The 20989-nt window shown below is 46.6% G+C and overlaps 1 protein-coding gene across 3 annotated transcripts in view; it reads left to right on the plus strand.

Annotated features, from left to right (window-relative positions):
• DDI2 (DNA damage inducible 1 homolog 2) overlaps positions 1 to 9669 on the plus strand; it is a 37523-nt gene extending 27854 nt beyond the window's left edge. For 2 of the 3 annotated variants that reach the window (XM_037501207.2, XM_037501208.2), the window contains one exon: positions 1669 to 9669. In XM_037501207.2, the coding sequence (XP_037357104.1) occupies positions 1669 to 3563 (1895 nt within the window). In that variant the 3' untranslated portion in view covers positions 3564 to 9669. The remainder of the gene's footprint in view (positions 1 to 1668) is intronic. The other variant, XM_037501209.2, reaches the window with a different exon arrangement.
• The last annotated feature ends 11320 nt before the right edge of the window (positions 9670 to 20989 follow it).

The following is a 20989-nucleotide window of genomic DNA, read 5'->3' on the forward strand; positions in this document are numbered from 1 at the left end:
TTCTTTTTCCCTGTAAGGATGGGCTAAAAGCAGGCATAGTTTATTTCTTAATATCCATTATCTTCCTCCTCTTCTCCTGTCCTGTAGTACTGACCCAGACCTCCCCTGCTCACCACAGGAAGATGTGCTGCTTTCATAGTCAGTACAAAATACATTGAGGCCGTGTTCACCTTGATCTCACAACAGTAGTTGTAATGGGCATAACAGTGCCAGAAGGCCATTGTCAGACCTCCCCACGTTGCTAAGATGGGGATTTCACTACAGTGCATCTTTTCTTTTTGCAGTAACTCAGAATTGAACCCTCTTTTAGAGTCAGCCTTAGGGATTGATAAATAAAACTAATAACTCTTTCTAGACTAATTAGTATAGTTTGCACTGAGATAAATGCTGTTTTCCAGCTCATCCCTAAACCCTGAGATTGTTTCACGAGAAGTCAGTGGTGTTTTATCTTCTCCAGCTATCAAGCTGTGTTGGATTAGAATTATTTAGAGCCATTTGAATCATAACTGCACTGCCTCGTGGCTTCTTAAGTCAATATCAACCCCCACATTGGATGTTAATAACGTTCAGCATGACACATTGGCGTTGTTCTTGCGCTAATAGATATTGTGAAGTCATTTTTGTTAACAGTCTTGAGCTGAAGATCTTATATTGCATAGAGGTCAGTTTTTAACTGGATTGGTGGCAAAAGGAGAATTAAAACTGGTGTTTAATGACTTCATGGTGTCTACACTATGGTAATATTTAAGCCTGTCATCTTGTGTGAGTGAACAGTAAATTGCAATAAATCTAAATTATCATTGCCTGTCAGAAAACTGTAATGAACCATCTCCCTCCACTGTTCAGTCCCCACACCCAATTCCCTTAAAGTGTTTAAATGTGCTTTCTCTTAGATGCACTATGTGATAAAGTAGCTTTTAAAAGTTGCATTATTTGGTTAGATGATTGGGTTTAATCTGTATGATCTTTAGCTTTATTTTTATTTTCTCAATCAATGCTCACATTCAGCAAATTCATACAGAAGTATCATGTTTGCTTCTCTGTTCTCTGGAGCTTCCCAAGCATTACATTCTTTCCTCTCTTTATAACTCTCACCCTGTCCCAAATATATTTGGACTTCTCGTTTATAATATCTGTTTACATTTGAAACGCTGAATGCATTGGCAGGAGAATGAGTCTTGTGCAGAGATTCCCAAAATCACTTGAGTTTATTGAAAATGCTAATTCTTTGGTTTGTTCCTAAGGATGGGGCCCCAGAATCTGCATGCTTCGCAGATGGCCCAGGTAATTTTAGGACAAATACTGATGAGAACACACTTAGAGAAACTATTGTGGACTGCTGACCTCACTGAGAATAAAGATACACAAATGTCTGTCAGTCTTGAGCACTCACCAGCCAGTATGTGGATGCTTATTAAGTTACTCGAGTTAAAATACTGAATTATAATATGCCTGTCTTCTTAAGAACATGCTGCTGCTTTTTTCTGGTGCTGTGATGTTAAATTGTCTACCACAGTGAGAATGGCTCTTGCATAGGCTGTGACTATAAGACTTGCCTTTAAGGACCTGATTTTGTTCTACCCTGCTTAGATATGTGTCCTGTGATGATTCACTCACTTTTGCAACATACTAATTAATTTGTTTTTCTTTCCGTTTTGTTCCATTTAGAGAAAAGCGGTAAAGAAACTACCTCACTGGGAATGTCATCATTACCAACTTCAGGTGGATTTAACCATCCAGCCCATCCTTCAGGACAGAGTCCTGAGTTTGGTGATCCTGCAAGTCTTGCTCACTCTGTCTCTGCTTCAGTCTGCCCTACCAAGCCCAGTGACCCAGACAGCCTTGAACCGAAAGCTAGGAAGACTTTGAAGCCTTCAGCTGAATTCCAGATGACCTCTGAAACGAAAGCACATCTCTCTCTGCAGGACCTTTCTGATGGTGTTTCTTCAGCAGACAGCACTCCAGAATACCAGAGTCCAGCTACGCCTTCGCAGAACTCATCCGAAGAAGCCATTGTCGCTGATAATCGGGAGGCGTCTCCTGCTGAAAGAAGTACCCAGGGCTTCAAGGCTCATCTCCACGTGAGACAGGAAGCTAGTTTATCTGTCACGGCTACCAGGGTGGAAAAATCACAGAGGTTTCTAGGTGAAATGGGTTGGCATCCAGAATATCAGAGCCTGATTCAAGAGAACAGCCTTCAGCAGCACGAAGAAGCAGGGAGTAAACAGCATGAGGTTGTACAACAGAATGTGCCACGTGATCATGAACACCCGTATAGCACAGGGGACCTTGATATTCCTGGAGAGAAGCAACAGAATCAACAAAAAAATGTTGACTTGGAAGCTACAGTGAAGGGAGATAGGCTGCAGCAGAATGTGGAGCTTCCAGGTACAGAGAAAAATACTCTACATCCAGGATGCTTTGGATGCTCAAATTCGGAAACGCTTATGGACGTAGATGTGGTCGAACAGTCCCTTGCTGCTGTGCTTAATTCAGCAGGCAGTCAGAAGGCCAATGTCAAGAACATTGGTTCATCTGACCTCCCTTTAGATAATCCTGTGATGGAGGTAGAAATGTCAAAATGTAACTCTTCATCTGAAATTTTGAGTAATTCTACTTCCATTCAGGATTTACAACTCCCAGAAAGTAATGCTGAAATGTCTGCAACAAAGAGAGAGTGTGGGAATTGCTCCCCTTCCCTAAGTCTTGGTGGCAGTTGTCAGTCCTCTGCGGAGTCAGCAGAGGAATCCTGCTCATCTGTAACGGCAGCCTTGAAGGAACTTCATGAACTTTTGGTCACTAGTAGTAAACTAGCCTCAGAAAGCACATCTGAAGATGTGGTCTGTCAGTCAGAAACAGTAGCGAAGGACCAAACAGGTATTGAGAACCTTTCTGAAAGATGGGCCCCAAATGAGCCTCTTACAGCTACCCCGAATGAACAGTGTTCACAGGTCTCCATTCATCAGGCCATATCTGTATCAGTGAAGGCAGAAAAGTTAACAGATGCTTCAACTGGCGCTGGGATAAAGAGTGTAGAAAACATTAATTTCATGGGTCCAGGTGATGGCCTATTAACTGATAAGGAAAGTGTCCCCAAGTCTAGGGAATCAATTAAGGAGAGCAGTTCTGTCACCGTAGCCTCAGCTAAAATGTCTAATCAGTTACACTACACCTTAGGTGTAGAAATTTCACCCAAACTTTTAGCAGGTGAGGAGGCTGCACTTAATCAAACTGCTGAGCAAACCAAGTCCTTGTCATCCAGTTTCATGCTGGTTAAAGACATGGGTCAGGGCACAGAGAATCCAGTGACAGGCAGGCCTGAAACCACAGAAGACATCTGTCCTGAAGCTGCAGGGCCACTTCTTGAATTGGAACCACCTACCAGCCGTCCATCGAGCCCCGCCATCCTGCCACCGCTGGTTGTTCCCGCCGCAGACATTGACCGGATTCTCCGGGCCGGCTTCACCTTGCAGGAAGCGCTTGGAGCTCTGCGTCGAGTTGGTGGAAATGCAGACCTTGCACTTCTTGTTTTGCTAGCAAAGAACATTGTAGTTCCTACATAACCATGGAAAAGTGGGCTGGACTGTACTCCATTCCCTTCAAAAAAAGAAAAAAAAGATAATATATATATACACACACACATAAGCACTCACCACATACACAGTATATGTAGAACCTGCAAGCAGAATGTTGAGCCAGATTTTTTTTTAAAGATTTTTTTCGGCCAAAGTAATTTATGATCTCTTGTCTGATGAATTTGTCTATTTGTTAAAATTTTGGGCCTTTTTAAATGTTTGGCGATGTGTGCATACAAAAGCTTTCTATTCTCACTGAGATGATGTATTCTGGAATAAAAGTAATGGCTTTGTGTATAGCATACCATTTTAGAATGAGAGTAAATGCTTTGAAAAACAGAAGCCATAAGAAATCCCACCACCCATGCAGCTAAAAGCAGGTCAGCTCCGCGCTGGGCTGTGTCTGTGCTGTAGGCGCGGTCCGGCTTGTTGGCTTCGTCATCACTACAAACTCGACCACATAGTTTGCTGTTTGGAATTATATCCAATGCTCTGTGTAGTATGATTCATCAATTATAACGGGAAATTGAAGAATAATTGAATTATCTCCTAGAGTGGTATGTTTTTTATTTGTGTGGTTAGGACTTGACATTTTAGTGGGGTGAGGGGGAGGGTTTAAAACTTGGGCTGCTTTGTGCATCACTGGCTGCTGCATGGATTGCCAAATGTCTTGGGTGGGATATTGTGGGGGGATTGACTTTAGCGTGAAACACGGTGCTATCCAGATTTAAAAAATGAAAAAAAATTCATTTGCTTATGTCTTGGTATTGTTGCAAGAACTGTGAGTGAAAAATAATGGCCTCAAACACTGGAATTTACTAGAGATTGGGTTGCCAGCATCTCAGTGATCACATCTCAGCTCCTCGCGACAATGGTGAACTAAAGTTCAGCTGATGGGTTGATTGCCAGCAATTTATTTCCTTTCTAACTCACCTTCTAGGAAGTTGGAAAGCTCAATTTGAGCAGTGATCTGAATGAAATACTGACGCACAATAACCTAGTCACGGGTTCATCTTGGTGCTTGGAATGGCCAGTCTGTCTGGTGAGTGTCCTTCATGGCGATGGAATAGTAGTTGCAGTTTCTGACTCAAGTGGCCTTGGTAGAGTTTTTCCATCCCTTTCTTTCCTCAGGAGTTTTTTTTTGGTTTTTTTTTTTTTTTAAGCAAGACGCGTCACATTTGTGTTTACCATGTCAAGTCAGAGTGGGGCATAGTGTATAGGTGTATTTATTGTGGCCTTTTTTTATATGAGGACTTGCCCTTGGAAATCACTGTCCTGTGGGCCCCACTGTGCAATAATCCTACTGGGTTGACTCTTCTAGGTGATTTTTTCCTTGGAAAATAAGCTCTCTCATGTACTTAGCAGGAATCTGAAATCTTGGTTTTACTGAAAGGAAGTCTGAGTGATCATTCCTGATTTCAGATTCATAGTTTGTATTTGTTCAAACAGAAGCTTCAAAGGGGTGATTTGTGAACTCAGTGTTTAATGATTTTTGGCTAACAGTCTGATTGAAAAATGATTCTTCCCATCAAAATTTAAGTCACTGAGCACAATCAGAACAGAGGCTCATATCTCAGGAGTTTTTGGAATTTTAATTTGGGGACACTTAGAGACATTGTCTTCTACTCTGTTCCACCTTATTTCTTTGTGCTCTATGTAGTTTGTGTTTTGTGAGGCGGTAATGATGTGACAGAAAGTCACATAGCTTTACCACGATCCTCTGAAGTTCAGAAATGGTCGATAGGAGTTGTCGTGTACTGTTTTCAAGGGGTTGCTCAAAACAGCAGTTCAGCCAGATTGTCTGGAAAATGTTTTTAGACAATCACATGTAGACCCTTCTGCCTGCCCTACACCAAAGATGTAAGATGCACTAAGAAACTGCTTATAGGATTTCTGTCAAGCGACTCTTAGAGCTGTGATTGTAACTAAGTAGTTGGTGCTATGACTGAAGCGAAATCTAGTGGACCCCTCTACTTGCTTTATGGGTGGTGATTGGGGATTTTTTCTGAGTTAATAAATCTGGAGGTCCTCAGAGTGGGGTGGGTGTGGAATGGGGGGGACTTGTCAGTGACAATAGACTCCTCCAATAAAGGGCTTCTGTATGAAGAGGGGCCTCAGAGTCTGTGTGTGGATAGTGGGGCACACTGCTGGAAGACTTGGCCATTGGATTTTCAAGGTGTGGAGATTTGAGAAGCAATCCCAAGTGGTGCCTGGGTTATCAGTCAAGAAAAGTTTCATTGCAATAGCTTTGTGTGTGTGTGTGTGTGTGTGTGTATTTATTTTCAGGCGAAAATTGTCTAGGCCTACAGTTGTACATATATTTCTTGTTAGAAATCCTTTAACTTAGCTTTTAACCCACTTGCCAAATAACTTTGTCCTTTTTCATCATTTATTTTTCAATGTATGATTGCTTTTGATATTTAAATCTTACTTCCTGTCCATCATTTGTATGAAAAGAAAGTTATGTTATTAGGATTTTGAACCATTTTTAAATTTAGCATTCTAGAACACAAAGGGTATTTAGAGAACATGAACCTTAAATTTTTATTCACATTGCAGAAATTAGAGATTAATTTCTCCATAAATAAGATCAAATCATTGTGAACTCCTGGTTGTCAACAGAACTGATGATGGCCAGCTATGACCAGTGTGGACATTTCTGTGGTCAGCACTAACCTGCAAGGATAGTCTCTCTTCTTCACCAGGAAGTAGGGGTTGTCCTGTGTAACTTCTGCAGTTGCCCTTAACTTGGTTCCTATGTCCGAGAATGTATTTGGCGCCCAGTCAGCTCCACGTAGGCTCTAGGTTCTGCCCATTTTGTTGGGAAAGTGTTACTTCCCCCTTGCACCTGTTTAGGCATCCAGACATCAGCCAGTGGCCTTCATCTCACAGTTTGGGCTTTAGCCACTAACACACAAGATTACCAGTTGGCTTGCCGGAGGAAGCTGGGTAGATGGTGGGTAGGCGTTAAAATTGTTTGCCTTGCAGCCTACAAAACCTTCCAGAGCTCGCCTTGTCTGTGTGTACCAAAAGGAGAGAGACACCTTGCGTTTCTCTGAAAGCATTTCTCCAGCATAAAAAAAGATAGATGGGACTTTGTTTTTTGACTTGTTTTTTGATAACCAGTTAAAGTGGAATCTATCTGCCTTCCCACAGCTTTCTGTATCTAGTAAAAGCCATAAAAACGTGGGTGGTTTTGACTTTTTAGCTTATGTGTGTATATACATGTGTGGTTGACAAATATGCTAGTGTTCATTTTACATAAATTAAAAAGCAGACCGTTTTCCTTCTATAGGTATATCCTGAGGGCAGCTTCTCTCCCGCCCTGTGTGTTAACAGTAGCTCTGCAGCTCAGCTGGCCAGGAGAATTGCAAAACATTCTTGTTTCCTTTTCCTACCTATTTCCCCCTGCAGTGAGGGTGAGCTGAGCAATGGAACTGCTCCACGTTTCAACTTCTTTATTGCTGGTGACTTACCTTAAGGCCTGCTAACGGGGCTGTGCATCCCACCATAAAATACCAAAAAGCCAGATTTCTCCTGTGATTTTAGTCTAAATCTGTGGCTGAATCAGAAAGAAACAGAAATTGATGTCAGGAGTTTACCTCCCTAGAAGATTAATGTCACCTCTCATGTTAGGAGTTCTAGAAAATTGAAAAAAGTAGGGGGTTTTACCCTGAAACAATTAAAAATGTCAATTCTTAACAGTGAATTACAGAGCACATCCTTGAGAACTGGAAACACGTGCTCACGGCTCAAGTTCCATACCTTCGTTGTCCTCCGATCAGTGTTACTAGGAGCTCATTGAATAGGAGTGAACCTTTGATGTGCTTGATTTTCTTTTGTGCCTTAGTTTCTCCAAATTGCAGAGGCATCAAATTTTGGTGGGGAATAAAAGTGCAAGTATCAGGGGGAAGTTTGTAAATGGCCCTGGAGGTATTGATTCAGAATTAACCTGTACCACTAAGTCATATTTACCCGGGTGGAAGGATGGTAAGGAATTTTGGCATCCAGTACCAAAAAATAAATGGTTTCTAGATGTTCAGGATATACTTTGTTCTATCAGTATAGTGGGTAAGGCAGAGATGTTCAAGTAAATTTTATATATTTAAGCAGAATATCGGTACTCTTTTTTTTTTTTTTTTTTTTCTTTAAGGCTATGCAGTATGAGTCTTTGAACAAGAATTCATTGATTCATTCACCAAATATCAAGTGCCTATGTGCCGGGCACTGGTGAGCACTGGAAGTACAGGGGAGACCAAAACATTGGAACCCAAGAGCAAGGTCTAGTTCGCCCGTTAGCATGTTCATATAAAAGTCATACCAGGGTGATTTAGTTCAAATTCAGAGATGATTGGGGAAATCAGTCTCAAAATGGAATGAGATGCTGTAAACCTAAAACAGCACTTTAAAAAAAAAATTCTAATGGAATCAGAGGAGGCAATCAAAATGTTCTAACATTTGGTAGAAATACTTGCACAGATGAGGTATTCAGATCAATTTATACTGGTTTGGAAGGATGAGATTGGAAATTGGGCAAAAGTGCAAATAAATTGCAAAATGGATCCTAAATCTGCACCAGGGACAGCTTCCCGTCAGGACGGCCTTCCTGCAGGGTACACTGCACCTCCCCTGGTCTCCCTTTGAGCACAGGTGGTCAGGGATACTGGCCAGCTGCACCACCGAATTTAGCAAAGGATTCTGCAGGATTTGCTATTTTAAAGCAGCTGAGTTCAAGATGGGGAAAAGGAGAATTACCCCACTATTTAAAATGCCACGATGATGTAATCCCGAAGCATACAAACAAAATTTGTGGACCTTAACTGCTAGTGACTTAGGTTTGCGGTTAGAAAACTCCAAAAAGATTTATCAATTCTGTATTGGTGATTGGTCATCTAGGCCCTCGGGCTATAAAAAATGACAGGATACTGATAGGTTTTAGGGCATTGTCTTCTGGAGTGACTTGGCACAGAAAATGGTTCAAGGCTTTTAGGGATTAGAGCATGTTCATTAAACTAAAGGAAACTTTCCTCTTCTGTACCTAAAAAAAGAGTTAAGCAAACTAAAGACCTGGGGTGATGTGGAATACAGAATTAGGAAAAGCTTTTACAGAACAATATTTCTTCAAGTGTCTACCATAAGAAAGTTTTCATTAGCAGACTTGGAGGTGAGGTATTTTTCCCAGGGAAAAGACACCTCTGATGGGAAATGATTTTGTTTACCACAGATTGGGTTGACACACAACCTTGAATGAATGCATGTGTGTCTTAACAGAAGGTAGACCTCGATCTCCCTGCCAGAGGTGGTCAGCTCAGCTTGTTCCCGATTCCTGCAGTCTGAGATTACCTGATGCTGACCAGGCTGACTTTTTCTTCCCTGAAGGCCCTGTAGCTTTCTGAGTTTATGCAACCTGAGACCTTTCCCTGTGAATGACTCCGTTTCCACCTCTAGTCTCCCGATCATCCTTTTGAAATAGTTCTGGTGATAGAGCCATTCAGCAGACTGATTGCATTTGCTAATTTCCACTGTGTACCAACGATGAGAAGGATTTGTTTGCTCTTGTTTACTCAGAACCGCATCCTCATGGCAAGTTGGGCTAATGGCCTTTGCACTCAAGGTTTGTTTACCAATTTTGTAGCCATACTTGGCAATTTTTAGCAAGTAGAATCCCCTCTTTCCCTTTCCTTCCAGTTCATCCTTGCAGTTGCTCCTGTATTGCTTTCCTGAATATTCTTTAAGCTTTGAGACTACTGCATCTTCCAAGAAGAACTAAGCTGATGGGCAAAATAGGCTTGCCAGCAGCTCAGTCACTCCCGTGATGCTTTGGTTTCGAGAGTTAGGAAAACTCTGAGGACTTAAGGGAACCAAACTCAGGAACCCCAAAGTTGGTTGCATTGTGCCACTGGTTTCGGGGCTGGGCATCGGACCTGTCCGCAGCTGAGGGAACTAGATACATTCGGTTTGAGTTTCTGTCCCATGCTGAAATGTAAGTCAGCCCTAAATAATCGAAACACTTTATTTTTTTTTTTTAATAGGAACTTTCTGAAGAAAAAGTGATGTGTAAAACATTTGATATTTAAGACAATAAAGTTTTTATCCTAAGACTCCTGTTGGGTCTTTTTTTTTTTTTTTTAAATATGTGATTACTTTTGTCCTTGTTTATCTCCCTGCCCCTTTAAATAACTTATGCTTAAATCCAGGCACTGTGGCTTGTGACCGTGTGCTTTAACCCCACCAGAAATGGGCATCTCCAAGTCATGAAGTAACATCCAGATAACGTTGCTGGAGGACAGCTATCTGCTGAGGCAGACGATGGACATCCTGTGACTGTGAGCAGCGGGGGCACAGCAATGGAAGACGAAGTGGCAGGCTTGCTAGGTTCAATTCCAACTTCGCTGCTTGCTGGCTATGTGACCGGTTAAGTTGCCTAAACTTTCTGGCCTCGGTTTCCCTGTCTGTAAAGTGGCATTGTGTCAGGGGTGGCAGGAGTTTTAGACAATACATGTAAAGTGCTTAGAACAGTACCTGGCACATGTGCTCATTAGATATTAGCTAGTAGGCTAACATCATATAAGGGATTTGAGAATGCAAAGTTGGAGTTTCCAGAAATTGTACAGTTTTAAGTCTGATGTGGGAAGGCCACTGCTCCGTGCAGCCCATCACTCAGGGTCCTAGGACACTGCTCCCTTCAACATGTAACTTCCAAGATAACATGCACATCCAGCTTGACATACCAAGAAAAGAGCATGACGGTTGTTGATGGGAGTTTTCATACCAGGCCTGAAAGTGGTGTATACCTGTAGTTGATTGGCTGGAGCTCAGTCACGTGGCCACATCGAACGCCACAGAAGGAGGAGCATAATGCACCTGTGTGCACAAGGGGAGCTTTGTTCGGTGATAAGCTGCCAATCCTTCCTGTTAACATCACATAGACCACGCCTGCCCTTTCCTCCAAGGGCATGGGCCTCATATCTCAACGTGCATTGAGCTGACCTCAAAGTCCAGAGTCCATTGAGATGCGCTGTCCTCGCCCTCAGGTCTTGATCATGACTGTTCATGGTCTGGCAGACTCTGCACTAGGGAATGTTACCTGCGCCTACCACATGTGGTGCTGGGGCAGGGAGAGAACAGCTGCCCTGGCAAATCCCATTCAAAAAACGGAAGAACAAAAATGCAAGTCACTGGCCCCAACAATTAGGACATCCTGCCTGGAGATGATGTGAAGAAGTCGGGGAAGCTCCTCTAAGAGTCTAATTACCTTCTTTTCCATTGTCTGTGGCCCCATCTGAAGTGTCAGTCTGCCCTCCTCTGGCACTGTGTGCAGCTCTCCTAGCTTCCTGGTCAGACACAGCTGGGGCCCTGAGGGTTGGGGAAGAGTCCATGGCTTGAAATTGATTTGTAGATTCTTCAGCAAAACAGTTTCCTCACTAACAGTTGGCTTCCGATCTATCTGCTCCAGTCAATTCTGCATGCCAGTAGCCACACTCAAGTACCACTCTAAACAACCCCCAAGCCTGATGACATTCTCACTTCAGTCTGCCCACGATGGGATCTTAAGTTCATCTGAAACAGGTTTTCTGCTACAGAGCTGAGTCTTACTGAGACTGGGCGTTCAAAGCCTACTTTTTTTTTTTAAGATTTATTTATTTATGCATACAAGAGCTAGGGTGTAGGTCAGAAGTGCGGGGTGTGAGAGGATTCACCAGAGAGAGTGGGGAGCAGAACTGGCGAATCTACTGAAATACACAGCGGGGAAGACAGGAGAAATCTGCTGCGCCATGTGTTAGCTCCCTAGCCAGGAATCAACCTCTTTTTTTTTTTTTTTAAGATTTATTTTTTTTTATTTATATAAGCACTGGGTACAGTCAGCAGCGCGGGAGGGTGAGAGAATTCACCAGAGCCAGAGCGGGGAGCAGAGCTGGCAGAAGGACCCAAGTACACTGCTGAGGGGAGCAGCGGGCGGCAGGAGAGGTCTGCGCATCATGTGGGACCCTCCTTCGGTGGCCGGGGAGCAACCGGGGATTGAACCGGCGCCTCTGAGGCCGCGGGCAGCTTCGCAACCCAGCGCTCAACCGCTGCGCCACCGGGGAGGCCTGGGAATCAACCTCTTGCAGTGGCTGCTGTAGCTTCGTAGTGCTGAGACTTAAACACTTGCACCATGAGGGAGGCCCTTCAAAGACTACTTTAAATTTAGCTTCCATAATCTGAAATCTAAAACAAGGATGCCAACGGTTTTTTTTTTTTCCCCTAAAGATTGTGCCTCCCTGGTAGCGCAAGGGGTTAAGCATCAGCACTATGAAGCTGTCATCAGTCACTGCAGCACTCCAACCAGGGAGCTAACCACACGGTGCAGCAGACCTCTCCTGTCTGGCCCGCTGCTCCCCTCAGCAGTGTATTTCAGTAGATCCACCTGTCCTGCTCCCCACTCTGTCTCTGGTGAATCCATTCACCCCCAACTCCGCTGGCCTACACCTCAACTCTTGTATGCATAAATGAATCCTTTTTTAAAAAAACCTCTTTTTTTTTTTTGGCGAGTCAGGGTCTCGCTATGTTGCCCAGGCTGGAGTGCAGTGGCTATTCACAGGCGCGATCCCACTGCTGATCAGCACGGGAGTTTTGACCTGCTCCGTTTCCGACCTGGGCCGGTTCATCCCTCCTTAGGCAACCTGGAGGTCCCCCGCTCCCGGGAGGTCACCATATTGATGCCGAACTTAGTGCGGACACCTGATCGGCATAGCGCACTGCAGCCCAGAACTCCTGGACTCAAGCGATCCTCCTGCCTCTGCCTCCCGAGTAGCTGGGACTACAGGCGCGCGCCACCACGCCCGGCTAAAAAAACCATTTTGAGACTCCTAAGTGAAGCGGGAACACCCTGGGGTGTTAAAAAGAACAATGTGGGGCCTCCCCGGTGGCACAGTGGTTGAGCGCTGGGCTGCAAAGGTGCCCGCGGCCTCTGCAGCGCTGGTTCGATCCCCGGGTGCTCCCCGGCCACCACAGGAGGGTCCCACATGGCGCGCAGACCTCTCCTGCCGCCCGCTGCTCCCCTCAGCAGTGTGCTTCGGTCCTTCTGCCTGCTCTGCTCCCCGCTCTGGCTCTGGCGAATTCTCTCACCCTCCCGCGCTTCTGACTGTACCCAGTGCTTGTATAAACAAAACAAACAAACAAACAAATAAATAAATAAAACATGCCTCTATTAAAAAAAAAAAATAATGTGAAGTCATTGCTTTGTGTGGGCCCTGATTTAAATGTACGTGGGCTGGCAGGGGATGTAAGGGGGATGGCATAGATCTGCCCTTCCTCGTTCTACTACCCTCCTTGCCTATGTAAAAAAAACAATGTGAGCAAAGGCTATTCTAGGGAAAGAAGTAATACATTTATCCATTTTTGCCATTTTTCAGATCTTAAATTTGAAATGAGATGTACTTGATAGGAAGAGTTCAGATTTATTGTGAAAAAATTGTGAGACATTAGTTATTAGTGGAAATAATTATCAGTCATTGGCACAGAGAAAGAATGGCCTCTTGATTAAAAAAAAAGACTAAGTATCAGGCAAGTAAATGCACTGAGGAGCTTATGGCAGGAAACTGTATCTACAACTTGGAGGAAGAAAATGTAAGAAATGGGTAGATATCCATTTAAACGTACAAAGAAATAGAAACAATGAGTTCCAAAAGAACATGATTCTAAACCTCCAAGTATGCAGTAAGAAGGGCATGTTGCCATTTTACATAAAGGACGAAATTGTCCCCAGAAACCGATTCCCTACTCAGAGCTACCCACGCACTAATGGGGTTAGTGAACCCTACCAATCCTTACCGATGGACTTTCTCCTCAAGTAAATGTTAGAGCCTGGTCTGACTTGGTTCCTCCTAGAGTTACTGAAAGCAAACGTTTTCCCTATTCTGTTTCCGGTGTCTGAAATGAAAATGCCCTGAGTCTGGAATTCTCCACCCTCCCACCCACCCGCCTTGCCCTCTCGCAGTCTCCCTCTGAGAAGCTCATGGCCGCCTCATCTTTGCATTTGCCCACTCCAAACCTTGGACCTTCCTGTCACACCTACCTGGTCCCAGGCACCACTCCTCCACCTGCTGCCTCAGGTCTCCCTGCTCCGCCGTCTCCACCTATGTTCTGTTCTCAGCACGCTGGCCAGCAGGATCCTGTTCAATGAGGTCATGACTCTCCTTAAAACTCTCCCACAGGGGGCCTCCTGGTGGCCTAGGTGTCAAGTCTCAGCGCTATCACCACTACGGCCTGAGTTTGATCCCCAGCAGGGAGCTGACCCACATAGGGTGCAGCAGACCTCTCCTGTCTCCCTGCTCCCCTCAGCAGTGTATTTCAGTGGCACCTGCCAGTTCTGCTTCCCACTCTGTCTCTGGTGAGTCCTCTCACCCCACCCCCTTATACCTCTGGCCTACACCCCAGCTCTTGTATGCATAAATAAATAAATCTTTAAAAATAAATAAATAAACCACATGGAAGATCAATCGGGACACTAGCAAGCGGCATCCCTCTGCTAATGGCCATATCCCATCCATTATCTCTCTAGAACAAAAAGGCCCAAGTCAGTCGTAAAGAGACACAGCCTTAATAGTTGGCCTATTTCTGTCCTTTTCCTTTTGGGCCAGCTAGACATTTTTCAGCATCCCTACTGAATTAAAAATTAACCAGACACTATTAATCCAATAAACAGTGAACGCCATATCCCTTGGTACTGGAAAAACAATGTGGAATGGGCTGAGCAAAGCTGTGCATTCCCAGGGAACTCACATGATAGCAGTTTTGTTGAAGAGTGACAGCAATGCCAGGGAGTAGTAAGATCTACTGTGAAAATATGCTAGATTGGCCTGCTGGGAGGTCCTAGAAGTGACTCACTGTTGAGTGATTGAAGGGAGAGTTCTTCTGAGAAGTGAGCATTTCTGTTGAGACCTGAGTCTTCCGTCAGGTGAGCACTCAGGATATGTGATGTTAGGCCAGGCTAAGGGAACAGAGAGGCCGAAAGTTCCAACATTGTATTACAGCAGACATTTTTACCTTACATCTTGCCTATGTTGCAATCCAAAATACGTGTTCCTGGTGGCTGGGCAACTCGCCTCCCTGCAGTGATTCAGGGAACCAGACTCTTAACCTCCCCTGTGTTTCATTTTACCTAGTGGAAGAAATAACAGCAGGCAGTTGGCCCCCCACTCACCTCCAAGTCCAGAAGCAGATCACTTGATTTCTGCTCATGGTCTCGCCAGTGGGTGAGAACTTGATCATCTGCAAAGAAGACTGGGAATCATAGTCTTGTGCTGTCACTGTGGAAAGAACAGATTTTGGCCAACAGTTAGAAGCCTCTGCCACACTGGAGAAGCACATTTCCAGCAAAGGTCCTCAGCTGAGACCCCACCAGCATGTTTGCCAAACAGAAGGTTGGTGGGAATCTGTGCCCACTGATAGAGAGATGAAGAGATGGGGGGAGAGGGACTAGGGGAGAAGGGTTGGGAGGGTGGGTAGTAGGGATGGTGGGAGAAAGGCTGTGGCAGAGCATCAGATCACCTAAGGCCCCAGAGGTCAGGGAAAAGAGTGTGGGTGTCATTCCAAATGCCAGGACAGGAAGCTGTTGGAGGTTTTGTGATATTCCAGTTTTCACCAACCCATCTTACTGACCTGACAGTAACGAGGAAGGAAACTTCCAATAAAATCACCTGCTAAATCGGCCTTATTCTGGTTTACCCACTCCGTAGTTATAGATCTCTGCCTTTGAAGTGCTAGAGATGGAGAGGGAGGGGGACAGACCACTGCTGCCATGAGCAACCAGCTCCTGCTCGCTCCCCCTCTCTGATGGGGTTCAGCTTCCTGAAGCTGACGGCCAAGGAGATATTTCCTCCATCCTCTGGACACACAAATGTATTTACCTTGAGTACTTGGAGGGTAGGGGAGGAATTATTTCCTTAAACCATCCTCCACATTTTTTTTTAAATCCCAGCCAATGAAATTTTTTTTAAAGATTTATTTTTTTATTTATGCATAAAAGAGTTGGGGTATAGGCCAGAGATGGGGGTAGGAATGAGAGGATTCACCAGAGACAGAGTGGGGAGCAGAATGGGCAGATTGACTGAACTACACTGCTGAGGGGAGAAGCTGGGAGACAGGAGAGGTCTGCAGCGCCAAGTGGTTCAGCTCCCTGGCCGGGGATCGAACTCATGCTGCAGTGGTTGATGATAGCTTGATAATGCTGAGACTTAACCCCTTGTACCACCAGGGAGGCCCCAGCCAATGAACTTTTAAGAATGTGGCAGGATGAAGCTGCCAGGATTTTGTCCTCTCTGAGGCAGTACCCATCACTGGTAAGAAGAGTAAAGGAGACTGGAGGGCCAGGTCTCTCTCTGAACACGCCTTCCTTCCCAACTTCTTCCCACATTCCCTCTGATGGAGTTTAGCTGTAGAGACTTAAGTGAGAACAATATTTTTTAAAAAGGTGGGGGCATCCCTGGTGGCGCAAGGGGTTAAGCACAGCGCTATGAAGCTGTCTGCAACCTCTGCAGCACGAGTTCAATCCCCGACCGGCCAGGGAGCAACCCACATGGCGCAGCAGACCTCTCCTGACTCACCCACTGCTCCCCTCAGCAGTGTATTTCAGTCAGTCTGCCTGTTCTGCTCCCCACTCTGTCTCTGGTGAATCCTCTCCTCCCCGCCCCCCCCCCACCGCATCTCTTGCCTGTACCCCAGCTCTTGTATGCATAAATAAATAAATCTTTTTTTTTTGGAAAAAAAAAAAAAAAGGAACAGAATCATTTTTCCTGTGTCACTGATCTGGAAACTAAGACAGGGTAACTTGCCCAAGGGCCTCGTGTGAGTCAGTTGAGGCTATTGACTCGTGATGCCTGAGTCTCATGCACTTCCCACGTGATTCCCAGAGTCTTGGGCAATAAGTTAAAAGGCTTAAATAACTCCCAGTGACAGAATAGACAGGCACCCTCGGATATTTTGGGGTTTGGGAGTTGCCTTGGTTTTTTTTTACAATTTATTTATGCATACAAGAATCGGGGTACAGGCCAGAGGTGTGGAGGGGTGAGAGCATTCACCAGAGTCAGAGCGGGGAGCAGAACAGGCAGACTGACTGAAATACACTGCGGAAAGGGGGCAGCGGGTGGGCAGCGGGTGAGTCAGGAGAAGTCTGCTGCGCCATGTGGGGGTCACCTCCTTGGCCGGGGATCGGACTTGTGCTACAGTGGCTGTGGATAGCTTCACACTGCTGTGCTTAACCCTTTGTGCCACCAGGGAGGCCCAGGAGTTGCCTTGTTTTTGACAGGCAAGGATGGATTCCATAATTGAGCTCTGGGCATGGGGCAGTTTCTGCAAAGGAGCATACACCCTTGGCCCCCTCGCTGCCCCTGCTAGAAGTCCTGCCAGGCCAAAGCGTGCCTCCCTCTCCCAGCGGCTCCCACGCCACTCACATAGGCAGTGGCAGGCAGTGAGAGCGCATGCTCCTGGGCATTGTCAGCAGTTGTGTGTGACCACCCGGTAATGTCTGAAGAGAAGAACAACATGGCAGCTGTGCCTTCTTACATCACAGGTACACAGTCGGGACATAAAAACGTCCCTTGAAACTGTCACGTGTCCCAGCATGAGTAACCATTTATAGAAGGTGGTGCCTGCCAGAAGATGCCACCCAGAAGCTGGCTTGCAATTTGACAGCAGGGAAGAATCTCAAAGCTGGCTGCTGCCACTTCAGGCACAATGGATTCTCAGGAACTAGGGTTGCGTCCACTAGTCCAACAGGTTGGGGTCTGGGTGGAGTTGGAAGGAAGTGCACTGAAGCCATTAGACTGGTCCGTCGAGCCGGCTTTCCTCCTGCTTGCACAAGCACTTTTGGGTACCAGGCTGTTTCTTTCCTCACTCCAAGTAGTGTGTGTTCTGCCCTCAGCCTTTTCCCTACTTGTCCAGTGACTGCAGCCTCTATCCCCACCTGCCATAATATCCTCAGTCCAGCTCCACAGAGTCTGTTAGCTCTGATTTTCCTGAGCTCCATACCAATAAAAAATGCCCCCGGCTTCATTTGCTATAAAGACTAGCTTCTCTCCATGAAGGGGAAGGCCAAGCACCCAGGAGTTCCTAGAAAAAAATGAAAAGGGATTCTTGGCCCAGGAAAGGACAAAAATGGTTTCTGGGGTCCACCTTTTGCTGCATGATTTTAGGCAAATTATCGCCCCTTCCCATAATCTCTTCATCTCTTCAAAAATCGCGTGAGGGCACATGAGGCCAGCATCTGTTAAGCAGGGGGCCTTCCTGGTGGTTCAAGGAGTTAAGATGCAACCTATAAAGCTATCACTAGCCACTGAAGCATGCATGAGTTCAATTCCCAGCCAGAGAGCTGCCCACATGGCGCAGCAGACCTCTCCTGACTTGCCCACTGCTCTCCTCAGCAGCCTATTTCAGTAGATCTACCTGTTCTGTTCTCCATTTTGTCTCTGGTGAATCCTCTCACCTCCCACACCTCTGGCCTGTACAGCAGTTCTTGTATGCATAAATTAATCTTTAAAACAAAAAAGCACACATTAAGCAGCTCTGCATGACACATCATCAGCTCTCAACACATCACCACCACCGTTTGTATTAAGAACTCTTGCCTGGGCCTCCCCGGTGGCGCAGCAGTTGAGCACTGGGTTGCGAAGCTGCCTGCAGCCTCTGCAGAGCCGGTTCAATCCCCGGCCTCGGGTCGAGGGTCCCACATGGTGCGCAGACCTCTCCTGCGGCCCGCTGCTCCCCTCAGCAGTGTACTTCATCAATCTGCCTGTTCTGCTCTCCGCTCTGGCTCTGGTGAATTCTCTCACCCTCCCCGCTTCTGACTGTACCCCAGTGCTTGTATAAATAAATGAATAAATCTTTAAAAAAAAAAAAAAAAAGAACTCTTGCCTGATATCCTGAGGTGGTAAGAGAATGTCACAATACCTGTTTCTCAAGGAGGTGTTCTCTTTCCTTTTTTTTTTTTTTAAGATTTATTTATTCATGCATACAAGAGCTGGGGTACAGGCCAGAGATGCAGGGGATGAGAGGATTCACCAGAGACAGAGTGAGGAACAGAACAGGCAGAATAACTGAAATGACCGAAGTACCCTGCTGAGGGGAGCTCCCTGGCAGGGGATTGAACTCGTGCTACAGTGGCTGTGGACAGCTTCACAGGTTGCTTCTTAACCCTTTGCGCCACCAGGGAAGCCTGGCCCTTTCCTTTTCTTGACACACCATTTTGTCCCTTCATGCAGTCACCTAAAACAAAAACAAAATGGCTGCCACCATCTTGGGAGTCTCCTTGGGAAACCTGGAGATGGGAAAGGATCTTCTGCATATGTCTGGAGTGGGGTCCATCTAGGATAAGCTGTGTGATGAGTGTTCTAGATGGGTGCTAGGGTAACTAGGTCTGGGAGACTGAGGGAGGGGTAGCCTGAACAGAGAAGAGGAAAACTGGGGGGCTGAAGAGAATTGGTGTGTCTTAAGAATACAAAGGGTAGGTCCTCCCTTGTCGTGCAGGTGGTTGAGGCAGCACTGTGTGAAGCTGTCTGCAGCCTCTGCAGGGCCGGGTTCGGTTGGATCCCCGTCAGCTGTGGAGATACCCACGTGGCGAGTAGACCTCTCCTGTCTTGCCCGCTGCTCCCCTCAGCAGTGTATTTCAGTCAGTCTGCCTGTTCTGTTCCCCACTCTGTCTCTGGTGAATCCTCTCACCCTCCTGCACATCTGGCCTGTACCCCGGTTCTAGTATAAATAAATAAATCTTTTAAAAAAAATACAAAGGGTGGTGATCATTTCAACATACATATATATGTGTAAGTATGTAAACATATATGTAGAATCATTATATTGTATACCTGAAACTAATATGTCAATTGTATCTCAAATTTTAAAAAGACACTTAAGAAGACATTGACATTTATAAAAAGAATGAACGTGGGGACTGATGGATGTATCAGGAATATATTTAAATGGAGACCAAATGAGTTCAGGAGCCAAGTAGAAGACTGAGCACTTGAAGCGTAAGAGGTTTTGAGAGGGAGTGCGAGGCCATAAGGAGAACTATCCTGGCAGGTTTTAGGGCTGAGGGAGTAGAGGCTCTCCGGATATTCAGGCTAGAAGTGGGATAAGGGTAGGGCCACTTAAAAGGGGCCTGGGGAGTGAAGGTGAAGTGAAGAGGGTGTGTTTTGGAGGTGGGGAGGGGCACCGGGGAACTGAAGGGGCCAAAAGTTTAGAACCGGCCTGGGAGGGTGAGCAACAGGGGGGTAGAGGCTCTGGCTTCTCTGGACCCATGAGGGCCAGCTGGCCCGGGAGGGTCCCAGGGCAGAGAATTATGGGCAGGGTGAAGTGGGGGTGCGGGGGTATTTAGGTTGACAAAATCCAGGGGGGCTGGGTCGCTGGACTGAGGAGAGCTGGGGTCTGTGCATTGAAGGATGCAAAATGGCCAGGAGTCTCTGGGCTAAGGAAGGGAGGGGACAGGTGGAAGCTGTGGGCTGAGGGAGAGAGTTCCTGGACTCTGTGAGGGTCTGTCAGTGTCCACCCAGAGCAAGTGAAGGGTCTCCCCAGACTGTGAGGAAAGGGAGGACTGGGGACAAGGCCCCCAGATCTGTGGGGGCCAATGGGATCCCAGAGGTCTGTGAGCTGAGGAGTCTCAGGGTGGGAGGGAGTGTCTGTGCGCTGCAGGAGATCTTGGAGTCCATTGCCTGGGGTGTCTTTGGGCTGACCAGGGTGGGAGATGGTGGCACAGGTCGGTGGGTGCCTTCAGAATCTGTGAGCTGAGTGGGTCCCTGTGCCTGTGGGTTGAAAGGGTCTCAGGGTCTGTGAGCTGAGGGGGTCAAAGGGTCTGTGGGTTGAGGGGTTCTGGGGTCCCAGGGTCTGTTTGTGAGTTGAGGGCCTCCAGGGGTTTCGTGAGAAGGGCTGTCATGGTTTCTGGCTGAAGGGGTGTCAGGGTCCAGGGGTCTGTGGGCTGAGGGTGCTTTGGGGGCCTGTGGGTTGAAATGGTCCCCGGGGTCTGTGAGCTGAGGGGGTCTTGGGGGCTCTGTGGGCTGAGGGGTTCTTGGTGTCCCAGAGTCTGTGAGCTGATGGGTCAAAGGGCCTGTGGGCTGAGGGATTGTGGGGTCCTGGGGTCTGTGAGCTGAGTGGGGTCTTGGGGGTTCTATGGGCTGAGGGGTTCTGGGCATCCCCAGGGTCTGTGAGCTGAGGGGTCAAAGGGTCTGTGGGCTGAGGGGTCAAAGGGCCTGTGGGCTGAGGGATTGTGGGGTCCCGGGGTCTGTGAGCTGAGTGGGGTCGGGGGTTCTATGGGCTGAGGGTTCTGGGCATCCCCAGGGTCTGTGAGCTGAGGGGTCAAAGGGTCTGTGGGCTGAGGGGTCAAAGGGCCTGTGGGCTGAGGGATTGTGGGGTCCCGGGGTCTGTGAGCTGAGTGGGGTCTTGGG

Source organism: Talpa occidentalis, unplaced genomic scaffold, assembly GCF_014898055.3.
Source record: "Talpa occidentalis isolate TD23 unplaced genomic scaffold, MPIMG_talOcc4v2.1 talOcc4.9, whole genome shotgun sequence".
NCBI classification, from domain to species: Eukaryota; Metazoa; Chordata; class Mammalia; order Eulipotyphla; family Talpidae; genus Talpa; species Talpa occidentalis.